The sequence below is a fragment of the Monodelphis domestica genome, chromosome 1 (genome assembly GCF_027887165.1).
Source record: "Monodelphis domestica isolate mMonDom1 chromosome 1, mMonDom1.pri, whole genome shotgun sequence".
NCBI lineage: Eukaryota > Metazoa > Chordata > Mammalia > Didelphimorphia > Didelphidae > Monodelphis > Monodelphis domestica.
The window spans coordinates 715945671-715962903 of NC_077227.1; the positions used below are offsets into that span (position 1 = coordinate 715945671).

Below are 17233 nucleotides of genomic sequence, written 5' to 3' on the forward strand. Positions count from 1 at the left end.
GCTAACTCTGATCTGAAAGGTCTAGTCCATTTAAAGATACTTGGGCATGGACTTAGACACAGGCCCGTAATTAACTGCTCGGTTATCCCTCTTCCTCAGGGATGGAGGTGAGATGAGGAGAGGGACAAAGGAGGGGAATACATATTTATCTAATATATCATACTTGGACTTTTAATTTTAATTTTTAGTATTTTAAAATGTAAAACATTTAAACTTATTTCAAATACTAAATAAATTAAATGTATTTGCTTTAAGTGATTAAATAAAAATATTAAATATTTTAATTGAGAACCATTATGATCTATTACATGCTGGGCTAGTCACTTTATGAGCAGTCTCCCGTTTGAGGGAATATTTGGTGGCTTCTCTCCATAAAGTTGCCCTGTAAACAAGTGATGTGCAGGGACAGGCTTTTGCTACTGGGATCCCATGGAAAGGGGATTGGCTGAGTTGGTGTCTTTATTATCTGAATATTACGTGATAGGATGCAGAGAGTGCCCCAGTGCCAAACTCCTCTGGCCAGAGACCTTGTCTTACAATAGAGACGTCCATCTTTAAAAGACTAAAGTGGCACCAAGAGCCTTGGGATAGCATACCTTGGGGTCCGTGAGTTCTGGAACGGAGAACGTTGTTGTTAGGTTAAAGGTCAGCGGAATGAGACTGTTGTTAATGATGGTGGCGTATTTTTTGACCATGTGCTTTGGTAATATGGCTCCTAATTTCACGATCTTATTTTCCGGATCTAGGACTGAGACCTGTGGGAGAAGGAATAAGGAGAAAGGCGAGTGGGCGCGTGAGAGGAGGGGGTTGGAAGGGGAAAGGAGGCTGGGCACCAAAGGAGTCAGCTGGAATTCACTGGATTCTTAAAGCTTAGCCATTTTCAAGCATCCCTTGCTAACGTACAAATCCCTCCAAGAGGGATAACTCTAACAACTGCTTGAGAGGGGAGGGATTCGTTGATGGGGAACAGGATCAAGATAGGTGGGATTGGGAGAAGGGAGTGAGGAGAAGGTAGAGTAATGATGGGAAGGGAGAGGTGAGAAAGGGCAGAGGCTCTTTTAAAAAAGAAACAAACCTTTATCTGCTGTTTTAGTAATAATTCTAAGATAGAAAAGTGGCAAGGGGTAGGCAATAGGGGTTAAGTGACTTACCCAGGGCCACATAGGTAGGAAGTGTTTGAGACAAAATTTGAACCCAGGTTCTCCTGACTCCAGACCTGGAGCTCTATGGATTCTGCTACTGACTTGCCCCTAGGGCAGAGGTTCTTTACCTGGCATCTATGGACTTAAATTTTTTTAAACCTTTACCTTCAGTTTTGGAAGCAATATTAAGTACTGGTTCTAAAGCAGAAGAGCAGTAAGGGCTAGGCAATTGGGGTTAAGTGACTTGCCTAGGATCACACAACCAGGAAGTTTCTGTGGCCAAATTTGAACCTAGGACCTCCCGTCTCCAAGCCTGGCTCTATTCACTGAGCTACCGAGCTACCCTCCAAAATTCTTTTTTGATTGCTTTATTTCAATATAATTGATTTCCTTTGCAATCCTATCTATTTTATTTTATGCATTTGAAAATGATTCTGAGAAGGGGCCCGGAGTCTTCACCAGATTACTTGAGAAGTCCAGGACACAAAAAAGGCTAAGAATCAAATCTTCTGTTTCTTACCTTCATCTCAGTGCCTTTCCCCTGTATCTCAACATTAACCTTTGAGAGTCCATTGATTTCAAAGGGAATGATTTCGTTATAAGCTATAGCTTCTCGAGGATAGAAGGTGATTGGAACTTCTAAATGGTTTCTAGGCTTTATCACATCGACCCCGCAAGAAACTTCGAGCTGGGCTGTGTTGGTGTACAAACAATCCAAGCTGAGAAAAACCAGAAGAGCAATGAATCTAAAGGGAATTAGGAGGCACAGACCAACATCTCATGTTGTACGCCAAGATAAGGCAAAAATGGATAAATAATTTAGACCTAACAGCGATATTCATAAATTAGGGGAACATGGAAAAGTGCAACTCATATTATCTATGGAAAAGGGAAGAGTTTATGACCAAACAAGAGATAGAGAAGATCACAGAAAGTAAAATATAATTTTGATTACATGAAATTAAAAGGCTTTTGCACAAACAAAACTGGTGCAGCCAAAATTAGAAGGAAAACAGGAAACTGGGAAAAAATGTTTACAGCAAGTTTCTCTGATAGAGGCTTCATTTCTCAGAGTAAGAACTGAGTCAAAATTTTAAAAGTAAGTCATTCCCTAGTTGATAAGCAATCAAAGGAAATGAACTGGCAGTTTTCAGAAGAAATTAAAGCTATCACATGAAAAATGCTCTAAATCACTACTGATTAGGCAAATGCACCCCCCCCAACAACTTTGAGATACCATCTATTAGAATGACTGATATGACAGAAAAGGAAAATGACAAATGGTAGAAGGGAAATGGAAAAATTGGGCCAGCAATGTACTGTTGGTGGAATTATAAATTAGTCCAACTATTCTGGAGAACAATTTGGAACTATGACTAAAAGCCTATAAAACTATGACTAATCAATACTACTAGTAGGTCTAAATCCCAAAGAGATGCAAGAAAAAGAGAAAAGTACCTATTTGTACAAATATAGGTATAGCAGCTCTTTTGTTGTGGCAAAGAATTGGAAATTGAGGGAATGCCTATTAATTGGGGAATGACTAAGAAGGTAGTATATGATTATGATGGAATACTATTGTGCTGTAAGAAATGATGAAGGCGATGGTTTCAGAAACACCTGGGAAGACTTATATGAACCAATGCAAAGGGATGTGAGCAGAACCAGGAGAACATTGTACATAGTAATAACAATCTAGTATTATAAGGATGATCAACCATGGGACTCTCTGATCAAGACATTGATCCAAGCCAATTACAAAGGACTCATGATGAAAAATGCTACACACACCCAGAGAGAGATACCCAATGAATTCTGAGTGTAGACTGATGCATACTTCAAAAAAAAAACCTTTATTTTTCTTGTTTTATTTTTCTTTTGCAATATGGCTAGTATGGAATTTTTTTGCATGACCTTACTTGTAAAGAAAAATTAGGGTTAGGTTTGCTTGGCCACTCAATCCATATTCTTTCTCCCAGACTGGGTCAAGGACAGATGAAATTTTCATTTAGACTATCATGACATGTTCTCTGTATTAATTGTGGCAAACTCCTCTTAGCTAGGTGGATAGAGTGCCAGGTTTGGAGTTGGAGAGAACTGAGTTCAAATCCAGCCTCAGACACTTCTGTGTAACCCTGGGCAAGTCATTTAACCCTGTTTATCTTATTTTCCTCATCTGTAAAATGAATTGGAGAAGGAAAGGGCATTTTTGTCAAGTTATGAAGAGTTTAATATGGCTGAAAATGACTAAACAACAGCCCTTTCCAGAGGAAGTTGGTTATAAAAAGAAAGCAGCATGGAGCTTGAAGAGGTCACTATCACCATTTTGTCTGGTTCTGATGGTCTAGGTCTCCACCCAGACCTATTCCTCTATTATTTTTTTTTAACCCTTACCTTCTGTCTTAGAATCCATACTGTGTACTGATTACAAGGCAGAAGAGTAGTAAGGACTAGGCAGTGTGGGTTAAGTGACTTGCCCAGGGTCACACAGCTAGGAAGTCTGAGGTTAGATTTAAATCCAGGACATCCTGTCTCTAAATTTTGCTCTCCCATCCATTGATCTCTCTCTCTCTCTCTCTCTCTCTCTCTCTCTCTCTCTCTCTCTCTCTCTCTCTCTCTCTCTCTCTCTCAAGTTACTTTTAATACTCTGGGATAAACCCCATAGAAATAAAAAATACTGGGAGAGGGTTTCCTCATCACTCCCAGAAATGCCCCGGAGGAAAGCAAATCTTCCTGGAGGGGAGGATACAAAGAAGGAACTCCCTACAGAGAGGCCAATTTTGAAAATCACTTGATTGTTTTGCTCTTATAGATCCTATGATTCCATAATCTAACTCTGACTTGTACTGGTAACTTTTTATTTTTCATTGATCTTTGATTTCTCTAAGAGATCTTGGAGGTTACCAAGCTCTGATCCTCATGAGATGCCAAGACAGCTCTATTTGGTTGGATTTTATTACTTAAAAAATAATAATTCTATTCTATCTCTTCATAAGCTTACCCAAACAGACACCACTAAGTACTTTATAGAAGTTAGTCTAGCCCTCTTCAAGAAGGATTGTAATTATGCTACTCCATGATGATCTTTAAGGAAATTCTATTTATTTTCCTTAAAAGCTAATTTCAGGGTTTTATAAACTTATATTCAGGGAGTTATTCTTTATGCAAGCATAGCATTCTAGATCTTGGAAGGTAATCTTATCCATCATGTTCTACTTCCAGATAGGATGGTAGTTAAATTTCAGCACAAGTATTAATGTCTGTCTGTCTGTCTATCTATCTATCTATCTATCTATCTATCTATCTATCTATCTATCTATCTATTATATATGTTTTATGTACTATATATGTTAAGTATATATTATAGTTTACATAGTATATATATTTATATATAAATAGATAGATAATATCATTAGTCTAGCAGCATTTAAACTTTTTGGTTCAGGACCCCTTTACTCTAGGAAGGTACCCAAAGGACTTCTGTTTAGGTGGATAATATTCAATAATATTTAGCATATTAGAAATTTTAAAAATCTTAGTATTATTGCAAAAATAGTTTGGGCCTAGTAGATCCTCTGAAAAAGTCTTTGAGACCATACTTGTGGCTCTAGTCTTAAAGGCATTAAGTGGAACAAATAACTAGAAGGCAAATAATCTGAAAGGATTAAAACAAATCTTTGCTTAGACCAGTGAATACATTAATTAGAACTATAATGACCGTTTAGGTTTCTGATGAGTATGGCAGCATTATCATCATGATGGTCCTAGCAGTGATAAGAATGATACTCTTCCTACATTTTCATAGTTGATGTGAGAAAGTCTAATTATTTTACGGAAGCATTTTTCAGGACTAGAGTATTTGTTGAACTTGCCAGCAAGGCTGATACAGTACATTTCTGGTACTGGCATAACTGATTTTAAAAAGATCTCCAGGGAAAGAGGTCTATTGAGAAGTCAATCTCTTGAGGGAGCTCATTTAGGATCTTTGTTATATTCAAAGTCTTCAAATGAGAAGTCTTTAAAGCACCTTTCAGATGTGTTGGTATAATTATACCCATTGATTATATAGGTATTCTGAGCAAAAGGAGATGGATTCACAGCCACCAAATGAGTAATAAGAGTTCGAATAAGGCCAGCATCCCTGATACTACCAAAGTTTGATTTTTTTCTCCCTCTACCACATTTCCTTTTTTTCTAGTCATGCTAAGTGTTCATCTAAATAGAGTCCAAAAGATCAATAAAGGAATAACCAATACATGTTCACCCTGGGAAGCTTGCTTACCTAATAGGTTTCTCCTCATTGTTTGTGATTACAAGCATCTGTTGGTACAAGGGCATCCCAGGTGAATAGATGAAGCAAGTCCCAAAGTTGAAACTGTAGAAGGAGAACTGGATGGCGGGAGTCACAGCTGTGCCCGTGATGACACAGACGAAGGTGGGGCCATGAGTGACCTGTGAGGAGGGAGCATAAGAAGGAAGTTAAAAAGAGAAAAGCATCTCAGATGGGAAAGGGATATACATCTGGACTCAGGGACATACATGTAACCAAAACGAGATGCCACCCAATGCAGTGCTCTGTTCAGAGAGTAGGCTGCCCAACGAATTTCCTGTAGACAAGTAGGTTTTGTATGCTGGTGGCTAACTTTCCAGATGAGGCTCTCCAAATGTGGAAAGGCTGGCCCTCAGGTGACAGCTTGGCAGGATCTACTAAAGTGTTTACTCCATCACCAATATCCTTTGAGTACCTGGGGTTTGCTATTTCTATGCCTTGGTAAAGGTGGGACTAGGGTGGAACCTTAGCAGAGGCTTGCAGACTTGGTGGGTACTTAATGTTTATTGAATTGAATTTTAAATTGTATCTCCACCTGTTAGAATGACTCATGCTTGATCTAAGCTTTCCCCCTGGATACATATGACCTCTGGTGCTTTGTGTAGTGGCTGGCAATGATGGGAATTCACAGGGGGTTGCACCTGGATAGCATTTCAGGAGCTCCTGAGACATGCTTAGGGGCTACCATCTTTACCCAGCACAGACAGGCAGGGAAATCCTCTGTGCATGCCAAGATATGTCAGTATGGTACCTAATACAACTGAGATGAGTGCGATCATCCCCATTTGGTTGGTACCCGATTTGGAAACAAACTGACATTGCTCCTAGGTTAAAGGGAACTCATTCCTCTCTTTAGTTCAGAGTCCTTCCACTAATACTTGCCCTTGACATAGGAAGATAGCATCTGTAGAGTAGGAGCCTGGGTTGCTAAATCAACTGAGCAACCAGTGAATGTTTCCTGAGCTCTTATTACAATCAAGGCATTGGCCACAGTACTATGAGGGGATACAAGAAAGTGTAAGACAAGATCAATTGGGGGGAAAGAAGACTCATTCATGCAAAAGATAAAGAACATTAAATTGGCCATTTTGCTACAGAATCAGAAGGCTTCAATGGAAAAGAACATTGTTTTTGAGTCAGGGGATCTGAGTTCAAACCCCACTTCTGTGTTACTCTGGGCAAGTCCCTCTAGGTTTCAATTCTCTCATCTTTAAAAAGAGGGGTTTGAACTATCTCCAGGGATTGGCACCAAGTTAAAGGGTCAGAACCAGGAGAACATTGTACACAGAGATGGATATACTGTGGCACAATCAAATGTAATGGGCTTCTCTATTAGCAACAATGCAATGATCTGAAACATTTCTGAGGGACTTATGAGAAAGATGCTATCTACATGCAGAGAAAGAACCGTGGGAGCAGACATGCAGCAGAAAAACATTTCCTTGATCACATGGGTCTATGGGGGTATGATTGGGGATGTTGACCCTAAACGATCACCCTAGTGCAAACACTAATAATATGGAAATAGGTCTGGATCAATGACACATGTAAAAACCCAGTGGAATTGCTCATTGGCTACTGGAGAGGGAGGAGGGGAGGAAAAGAACATGAATCATGTAACCATAGAAAAATATTCTAAATTAATTAATTAAATAAATAAACTAAAAAAAAAATAAAAAGAGGGGTTGGAGTAGGAGGTCTATGATTGGTGTCAACTGAAGAGGAGATGGAGGGGCTGAATCTTCTCTCATCTTACCTTGAGTCTGAGTTCCACATCTTTCACGAAACACTTCTTTTCAGGTTGGAAAGAAAGGGTAGCTGAGACGCCCTGTCCTGCTTCCACCATTGTCTCAGAGGGGGAGAATGTAAAGAATTGTTGTAGGGATTTGGGACCTCCAATTTCTGACAGGACATTGAAGCTGAATTTGCCAGTGTTAATTAAAGTGAATTCACACTGCACACATTCATTCACTTCTACCTGGAACACAGATGAAAGGCCATCATGAGTGAAGAAAAATCTAGTGGAGTGCCATACCAAGGAGTCAAGAAATGGCACCTGATTGAAAATAAGAGCCCTGTTTAAAGACATTTGCTTGTCAAATGGACTTAGGGCTTTTAGCCCTAGGGAATTCTAGGAGGGAGGCAGGCAATATGAACTTGCTATTGGAAGGTTCTGGTATGTTCAAGGGTACCAGTTGTTGGATGCTCTGGACGGGGTGGAAGAGAACAATTCTGCTCATATTCCCCTTTTAGGAACTGAACCTATGAATTTTACCATCAAAATTAGTCCTTTCCTATGGTGCCTTCACATTCTGGGGGCCACATGAGTCCCTAGAAAAGTTAGACTTTATTTCATTTGGACATTAGAAATAGTCAATTTCTGGTAATCTTCATTCACAAAGTAGCTATGTGGTACAGTGGGGAGAGTTCTAGGTCTGGAGTCAGGAGGTTTTGTTGTTCTTTAGTTGCATTAGATGTGTTCAACTCTTTGTGACTTTATTTGGGATTTTCTTGGCAAAGACACTGGAGTGGTTTGCCATTCCTTTACCAGCTTGTTTTGCAGAGGAGGAAAAAGGCAAATGGGGTGAAGTGACTTGTCAAGGGTCACACAGCTAGTAAGACAGCTAGCTATCTTGGGCCAAATTTGAATGCTGGTCTTTGTATCTCTAGGCCCAGAACTTTATCCATTGTGATACCTAGCTGCCCCATATATAAATGCTAACTGCTTATTATTATTATTGTTATTATTAACCAACCAGCTTAGAGATAAGACTCTCAGCAACAAGGTCTTTTCATAATAACCAGAGTCTTTGGGTGTGAGTTGAGTGCTAAGCCCTTAATATGCCTTTTTCTAATTCTATGAATATATGACCATCAGCAAAAAAAAAAAAAAAAGTATGTTTAAGGTATGGAAGGAGGCATTTTGTATACTAGCCTGATGTGAGAATATCTCCACAACAAGAAAAAGAGGCAGGGAAATTCTACTCAAACTGTAAAATGTGATTTGGGAGTGGAACAGAAATCATAGAACGCTGGGTTTAGAAATCCAAGATGGAGTTCAGATCCCAACTTAGTCATTTCCAACAGCCTTTATGTTTTTAGATGAGCCGATATCTACTCTAAATTCTATAGGTTTATATAGTGAAAATGTCATATTACAAATGAGGAAACGCGGCCCAGGGTAGGCAAGTAAATTCCCTAGGTCACACAGTGAATTAGGGGAAGAGTTATAAACAGACCCTAATTCTCCTGCTTCCCAATTCCTTCCTTCCCTGCCTCCCTCCCTTCCTTCCTTCCTTCCTTCCTTCCTTCCTTCCTTCCTTCCTTCCTTCCTTCCTTCCTTCCTTCCTCCCTCCCTCCCTCCCTCCCTTCCTTCCTTCCTTCCTTCCTTCCTTCCTTCCTTCCTTCCTTCCTTCCTTCCTTCCTTCCTTCCTTCCTTCCTTCCTTCCTTCCTTCCTTCCTTCCTTCCTTCCTTCCTTCCTTCCTTCCTTCCTTCTTTCCTTCCTTCCTTCCTTCCTTCCTTCCTTCCCTTTCCCCATCTCCTCACCTCATAGAAGCTGATGATATTGGGCCCATTGGGATTTAAATTGATCACTGAACCATCACTTTCTTTGCACCTGATTTCTACTTTTGTAGAATAGCCCTCCGCCTTGACATTTAACGTTAGAAACTGGGCTTTCCTTTTCACGTGGCAGATGAGATTGAAGTTTACTTGTCCTTGGCTCTTTGGTGTGAAGAAAATTTCAATGGGTACCCTGGTTGGAGAATAAATTGGTAGGTTGGTTGACTGTGGTAACAGGTGGGCCTCATATCAGATGCCCTAAACAGTGGGGATTGGCAGACCCATTATCATCACTCCTAGTTTGGAAACAGGCTGCAGGGCAAATCAGCTCTCTCAAGAAAGAGCCCAAGTTATAATTATTTCTCTGGGCTGGGCAATTGGCATCCAAAAAATAGAATACATCAAGGAAATAATGAAAGGAAATAGGAAATCCCAAAGATTGATTGGAATGCCTCAACTCTGAAAAGAAGAATAAATTAGGGAAATGAAAAATGAAGAGTTATAGAATCTTAGAATTGAAACAGACATAAAGAGATGGATAAGGCTGACCAGTTGATTTTAGAGGTGGCAGGCTTGGTTCCAAAAAGTCTGGGATCTCAGACAAAAGACCTAGTGCCATCTCAACCTGAGCCTCAGATATCAGGCTTGATGCCTGGCAGAGCATAGCCCATGTTTCACATATGAAAGGGCTTCTGGGTCTTTCCTTATCCCTTGCCATTTTGGAATCTAGAGATGGAGCTGATACCATATATAAGTCTCATGCAGCATCTGGGGAACCCAATTTCTATTCTGGACTTTCTGCCATAATCCCCTTGGCTCTCCTGAAATTGGATAGTGATCCTCTGTATCAATGTTATACTCCACCATCACAGGATCCTGGTGGACAGACATCCTATCCAAATGGTACCTTCCCTGTGTAAATAGAATCATAGTTATTTGAGGCGGAAACTACACAAGATCCTCTCTACTTCCTGTCTTACTCATATGGCTTAATCTTCTCCCCAGTTTTCTTCTTCTACTTTCTCTTTTTAACATTAAAACAGATGCATCTTTTACATTGACATCATTTTCCAGTAATTCCACCCTATCTTTTGTAATAAACAAGTAAAGTTCAGCAAAAGAAATCAATATGTTAACAAGTATATCTGTTAGGCTATATTGTATTTTGTACCTGTAGTTTACCAACTCTTTACTAAGAGGAGGGAAGTATGTTTCCTTCCTCTAGAGTGGAGTGGGTTCTGATATCTTTGAATTTGGTTTCCCTTTACATTACTATGATTACTAAGTACTGCTTACTTTTCTTTTAATCAGTGCATATATCTTCCAAAGATTTTTCTAAAGTTTTGGTATTCATTCTTTGTCAATAGTATTCCATTCTTTTCACATGCCACAAATTGTTTAGCTATTGTCAAACTGATAGGCATCCATTTCTCCCCTCCCAAGTTCTTTGCTACCACAAAAAAGTGTTGTTATAAGTACTTTGGCACATATGGGTATTTATATTCTGTGGTTGACCTTGTTGTAGTATGCTCCCAGAAACTGTATCGCTGGGTCAAGTCAAAGGGCAAAGATAATTTAATAATTTTCTAGCATAGTCTCAAATATCTTGTTTTCAAGAATGGTTAAACAAATTCAGTTCTACCAATAGTGTGTAGGAGTAGTGTGTCTATCTTCCTACAGATCCTCTAGTACATACTATTTTGGTCTTTTATTAACTTTGCTCATTTGTCGGGTCTGGGCTGAAATCTGAGTGTTGTTTTAATTTTACTTTTTCTTCTTTTTATGGTGAATTGGAACATTTTTTAGAAGGTTGCTGACCATTTGCTCTTTTTCTTCTTCTTTTTTTTAAACCCTTACCTTCTGTCTTGGAGTCAATACTGTGTATTGGCTCCAAGGTAGAAGTATGGTAAGGGCTAGGCAATGGGGGTTAAGTGACTTGCCCAGGGTCACACAGCTGGGAAATGTCTGAGGCCAGATTTGAACCTAGGACCTCCCATTTCTAGGCCTGGCTCTCAATCCACGGAGCTACCCAGCTGCCCCTGTGTTCTTTTTCTTCTGATAACTTTGTTTATATCTCTGGACTAATACTCTATTGGGAAATAGCTTTTGTGTCAATTTACTATTTATTTTTTATGTTGCACCCCTTATCAGAAATGTCTGATGCAAAAATTTCCTATCCTCCTCCTCTTTATGGTTTCTCTTCTTATTTATTTTGCTTGTTTTTTCTTTTTTTTGTGGTCTCCTCTATCTTCTATTTTGTTATGAATTTTTCCATTAGCCCTCGATATTAAAGGTACCTCTTACATTTTGATGATATAGGCTTTTTTGTTAAGATCATTTATTCATATGAAGTTTGTTTTGATAAATGGTGTAAAATGCTGTCTAAATTCCATTTCTGCCAAACTTCTTTCTAAATTTCCTATGTAAGCAATGTAAGATTAAAATTAATATTGCAAAAGGGAATTCTTTGTTCTCTTTGTCTATTCTAAGTTTACACTTGTGAAAGGGAATCCTTTATTCCCTTTGTCTATTTTGAGTTAACACTTTGCTTAACAATAACTTAAGTACCCCTACTTAGTACCTCACTAGATTGTGAAGACAGGAGTAACTCTCCTTTGTCTACTTTTGAGTTGAATCAACAAAAGATTAAACACCCTACTTAGTACTAGGTGAGAAGCTAACAATGTATTTAGAGAATTCACACCTGAGTCAGCCAGGAATATGTGAACCCTTTTGATGAATATTCACCTCTTCTGAAGGTGAGAAGTGGTCCCCACAAACACTGCCCCCCAGCAGTGCTGGGCAATATGGAAGCTGTGATTGGCCCTTGTGAAGAGGAGAAGGGATGAGAAGCCACTATAAAAGGCTCTGTATTTCTGGGGCTAGGGAGTTGACCTTAAGAAGTTGGCTTCAAGAAGGAGTTGGACTTTAAGAAGGAAGTCAGCTTCAAAAAGAAGGTTGACTTAAGGAAGAAAGTCTGCCTCAGGAGTCACCTTCAGCTTGAACCATCGTCTTGACCTGCCCCTTGGAGGGAACCTGGGTGAGTGGATAACTGGTTTTCCTTCCTATCTTCTGGAGAGAGTTTAATTTCAATTGAACTGTCAGCAAGTCCTGGCTGAGTAGAGCACCAGAGCAATATTTAGTTAGATAGGCTAATGACTTATTTTCCCTTTTGTATTTCTCTGCTTTCACTCTTTCCACCTCTTTTGTAAATAAAAGCCATTAAAAGTCATTTTGATGGGGGCAGCTGGGTAGCTCAGTGGATTGAGAACCAGGCCTAGAGACGGGAGGTCCTAGGTTCAAATCTGGCCTCAGCCACTTCCTAGCTGTGTGACCCTGGGAAAGTCACTTGACCCCCATTGCCTAGCCCTTACCACTCTTCTGCCTTGGAGCCAATACACAGTATTGACTCCAAGACAGAAGGTAAGGGTTTAAAAAAAAAAAAGAATTAGGAGGGTTCTGTTAGAAATGATGCCAAAAATGGTGGTGGTGGTGGTGGAGGGAATGGCTGGTAAAGTTTTTTTCTATGTGCTATTATATCCAAATGTTTCTTTCTTCTGCAATTGTTGGAACCCCTGCTATATTAATCTCCAATCTTGTCTTTGGGTCTAGGGTTGGGGCAGGAAGCCAGGAGATAGGAGCAGTCTGATAGAGTTCTCAGGCTTCAGTGATAGTAGAGATCAGAGGATGGGGTGAATAGGCAGCCAGAACGATGAAGCCTTTGTAGCATTTGCAGATTTCTGAGGTGTCAGTGCTCATACTGAATATTTAACATCTGTTCTTGTGAGCCAGGTGAAGCTGGCTCCAGTATGCTCTGAGCTCTTCCCCAGTACCTACAAATATATTCAGGCCATCCTTAAAAAATCATTTGATTCTCCTACCCTCTCAAGCGGCTGTCTTTATCTACCCACTCTGTGGTGCCAAGCTCCAAGAGAGAATCGTCTCTGCCCACTGCCTCTACTTTGTCACCTCTATTCCCTTCTTTCTTCCTAGTGTTCTGGCTTCTAATCTGCTCACTTAATGGAAACAGCTTTGCTAAGATTTCCAGCAATCTCTGAATTACTAAATCTTTTTTTCAAGAAGCATGCAAGGAAAGAAGGAAGGAAGGAAGGAAAGGAGGGAGAGAGAGAGAAGGAAGACAGATGCCTGAGGAAGACTAATGCCAAGAGAACAGAAGATGATGATCCATCAAAAGGGACTGAAGAATGGTCAACTATGTAGGAGAAAATGGTGTGGGATGGAAGCTAAAGGAAGAGGAAAGAGTATCCAAAAAAAGAGGGGAAAGAGGCTGGACAGTGTAGAAAAGCTACAGAAAGGTCAAAGAAGATGAGGACTGAGAAAAGATTTAACAATTCAAGGCTGGCTGGTAATCTTAGACAAAGTTGTTTCCATTGAGTGGGCAGATTTTAAGCCAGAATACCAGGGAGAAAGAAGGGACTAGATGTGACAAAGTAGAGGCAGTGAATGGGATGACTTTCTCTTGGAGTTTGGTACCATAGAGTGGCCAGATAAAGACAGTAGCTTAAGAGGATAGCAGGATCAAGTGATTTTTTTAAAAAGGATGAACAGAAGATATTTGTAGGTATTGGGGAAGAGGCCAGAGTATACTGAAGCCAGTTCCAATTAGCTCATGAGAACATATTAAATATTCAGTGTGAGCATTTACACCTCAGAAATTTGTAAATGCTACAAGGGCTTAATTTCCTGGATAGCAGAGTAGATTTAGAGATCCAAGTTCAAATTCTTCCTCAAAAATTCCTAGCTATGTCATCTCCGACAATCTGTAAAATGGGATGGTAGTAGCACCTACCTCAAAGGGTTATTGTGGGGATCAAATGAAAGAATATATTTAAGGTGCTTTTGCAAACCTTCAACTATAATATAAATATTATTTATTATTGTCAGAGATTGTTTTTTTCTTTGTTTCTTTAGCACTTGCCATTGTATCTTGCACATAATGGATGCTGATAAATATTTGTTAAATTATTAAATGAACAAGGTAAAAGTAAAAGAGGAGAATGAAGGAAACTGCCCAAGGTCACAGGGAGAGCAGCAGAGTTGGGGTTAGAATTTTGACTTCTGATCTAGAAGACTTTTTTTTTTTTAAACCCTTACCTTCCAGCTTGGAGTCAATACTGTGTATTGGCTCCAAGGCAGAAGAGTGGTAAGGGCTAGGCAATGGGGGTCAAGTGACTTGCCCAGGGTCACACAGCTAGGAAGTGGCTGAGGCCGGATTTGAACCTAGGACCTCCCGTCTCTAGGGCTGACTCTTAATCCACTGAGCTACCCAGCTGCCCCCCTAGAAGACTTTTAATAAAAATAATTTAGGGGATATCTAGCCAGTCCTAGAGATGGGAGGTTCTTGGTTCAAATATGTCCACAGACACTTCCTATTTGAGTGATCCTGGGCAAGTCACTTAACCCCCATTGTCTAGCCCTTACCATTCTTCTGCCTTGGAACACAGTATCGATTCTAATATGGAAGGTAAAGAGTTTAAAAAAATTAATAGGAGCTAACAGCATTTAAAGTTGTCATTCCTCTCTGCCCCTCTCCCTCCACACACACACACACACACACACACACACGCTTCTTTCTAAACTAAACAGTCATGGCCAATGGGAATTTGTACCAATGTAAGAGTTATAATAACAGGACAACTAGGAGGAGGGAATCTGTGACTATCCTGGCAGGGTTCGACATAATCACTTTACAAGTGAGCCATAGTAAGTATCTCGAAGAGTCCCCTTGTCCCTTCCTCACCTGGACTTTGCTGGGACGATGCCTTGCATAGGCTTTACAACCAGGTTATTGATGTAGCCTTCAGAAAAGCAGGAACCCTCTTCAAATGCAAAACTAAAATCCTGGTCCTCGTTGTTAATTATATATGCCATTTCTCGGGCTTCGTGGCCTGAAAAGAAGTCACCCAGGAAAGTCAGAGGTCACAGTCCAGTTTCCTGGTCCATCAAGGCTGATTCTATGGGTGGTCACAGAGAGGGAGTGGGACACACTTTCAAGCTAAATCCTTATTATTAGCATTTTCCCCATCACCTTCTTAAGCCTAGACAAACAGCAAACTCTTGTCTGTCTGCTGATTTTCGAGGAGGTGAAGGCTCACCCTGATAACTTTTCAGGAGTCTAAGCTGGCTCGTCACCTCTGTGTTGGAGTTTAAAGGAGTATAAAAAGGTGGGATGTGTCTTGAATAGCCTTTCTCTTGGCCTTGACTCTGGACAGGCCTTCTCCTAAGCTCTGGTCTGGTCTCTCAAAGCCCCGAAGAGCTCCAGCTCCAGCTCCAGCAAGTCTTCCCAAGCCACACAAACTGGGACCGAAGACCTGACATTGGTTCGGTTAGATGTCTGTTGTCTGACTACTGACCTAGCTGGGGATGGAGATTTTCAATTGCCCATCCCCGAAGATGCCACAGAGAAAAAACTAGGCACCGTGTTTTGTGGTGTGTAACTCTATTTCTTCTCTTCTCCCAACTAGAGCACCAGCACTTCTGATTCATCTCTACCAATATGTTTTGCTCATAACCCAATGTGAAACTTTAGGGACTGTGGGTCAATGTGGAAAAGAAAGAGGGGTTGGTACGAAGGGCAAGATCAATTTATTGCTATGTTAAAAAACTTTTATTTTCTGTTTTAGAATCAATATTAAATATTGGTTCCAAGACAGAAGAGTGCTAAGGGCTAGGCAATTGGAATTAAGTGATTTACCCAGGGTCACCCAGCTAGGAAATGCCAGCTGCCCTGTTATATTTCTTTTTAATTTGACTTCTAAAATTCTGAACTTAAACACCCCCCAAAACCTTCCAATACATACAATCAAATATAGAAAATTCTATGTAAAATGGAGTGTTCCTCTTATACTGTTTGTCTTAAAAATATATATGTATATATATGTATATAATATAGTCTACATTTAAAAAATTTAAAACATCCTACTTATCTGTGCTTCCTTCTGATTTGTTCTGTTTTCTTTGGTATATTTTCTTTTATTTTTTAAAACCTTTATCTTAGTCTTAGAATCAATGCTGTGTTAAGTGCCTTACAAGTATTATCTCATTTGAGCATCACAACATCCCAAGTAGGTAGATGCTATTATGATTCCCATTTCATAGATGAGGAAACTGAGTTTAAGTTACTTTCCCAAGGTCACACAGTTAATAACTGTCTAAGGTGGGATGAGGAAAATGAGGCAGGTGGAGTTTAAGTGACTTGCCCAGGGTCACACAGCTAATAACTGTCTAAGGTGGGACCTCAATTCAAGACTTCCAGACCTCAAGCACCATGCTTCATCTGTTCTCTGACATAAGATAAAGTATTGTTTGCAAACAACTGGGGGAAAACTCTACAAGTAACCTTCTTGACCAAGAAAGAAGAAAGTAAGTAATGTGCACTGCAAATAGTGGGTTTCTTTTTGCTGGGATGGGGAAGAACTGGACCTCAGGAGACTGATAATCAGTTAGCAAGCATTGATTAATCATCTTTTGCGTGCCTCACAGTCCTAGGAATGTGGGACAAATGGTTTTGTGAAAGGTAGATTGTTGGACAGTTTAATCTCTTCTCAGGGCAGGAGATAGAGAGCCCATCCCATCCTGAGCTTCCATGGCCACAACTGAAGCACCTTCTTAGAAAAGGGTCTGGGGGCAGAGGCAGATGGGGCAGTTCCTTGTCTTTCCAGAAGTCAGTCTATCCTTACCGATAAGGATGGAGCTGAAGGTGAGGTAAGATGGAGTCAGGGAGAGCAAAGGGTCTATGGCTTTGCCCACCAGAAGGAAAGGGACCGAGATGTTGTGCTCAGGGATGCTGAAGGTCCAGAATGATTCTATGATATCCAAAGTGTGAGGAATGAATAGGAATGAGATCTAGAAAGAAAATGGAGAACAGACCTATAAGACATCTTGCCATTTCATAGCCTCTTTGAGGCTGTGGGGATTTTGGTACATTTTAAGTGACTTCCTTTGCTCACTTTGCTAAGGAATTATCACCATAGCCAAAATAGTGTATATAAAGTAACATTGTGTTAAACACTTCACAATATGAGTTGAAATACATAAGCTCTAGAAGAGGTGCCCTAGAGGGTGGCCCATGTTCTCTCAAAGGCTCTGCTGGTGATGATTGGCCATGATCCTGGGATGAGAAATTAGAATTCTTCAGCTCTCCAACATCTCTATCAGAATGTCAGCATTGGGGAAGAA

General features: G+C 40.1%; 1 protein-coding gene across 3 annotated transcripts in view; it reads right to left on the reverse strand.

The window, feature by feature from the left end:
- The window catches only part of HYDIN (HYDIN axonemal central pair apparatus protein), a 451163-nt gene that overhangs the window by 20166 nt on the left and 413764 nt on the right, over window positions 1–17233 (reverse strand). For 2 of the 3 annotated variants that reach the window (XM_056824703.1, XM_056824699.1), the window contains exons 72-78: window positions 16735–16900; window positions 14796–14943; window positions 9020–9227; window positions 7229–7450; window positions 5425–5594; window positions 1663–1888; window positions 597–755 (exon numbers count right to left, since the gene is read on the reverse strand). In XM_056824703.1, the coding sequence (XP_056680681.1) occupies window positions 597–755; window positions 1663–1888; window positions 5425–5594; window positions 7229–7450; window positions 9020–9227; window positions 14796–14943; window positions 16735–16900 (1299 nt within the window). The remainder of the gene's footprint in view (window positions 1–596; window positions 756–1662; window positions 1889–5424; window positions 5595–7228; window positions 7451–9019; window positions 9228–14795; window positions 14944–16734; window positions 16901–17233) is intronic. The other variant, XM_056824709.1, reaches the window with a different exon arrangement.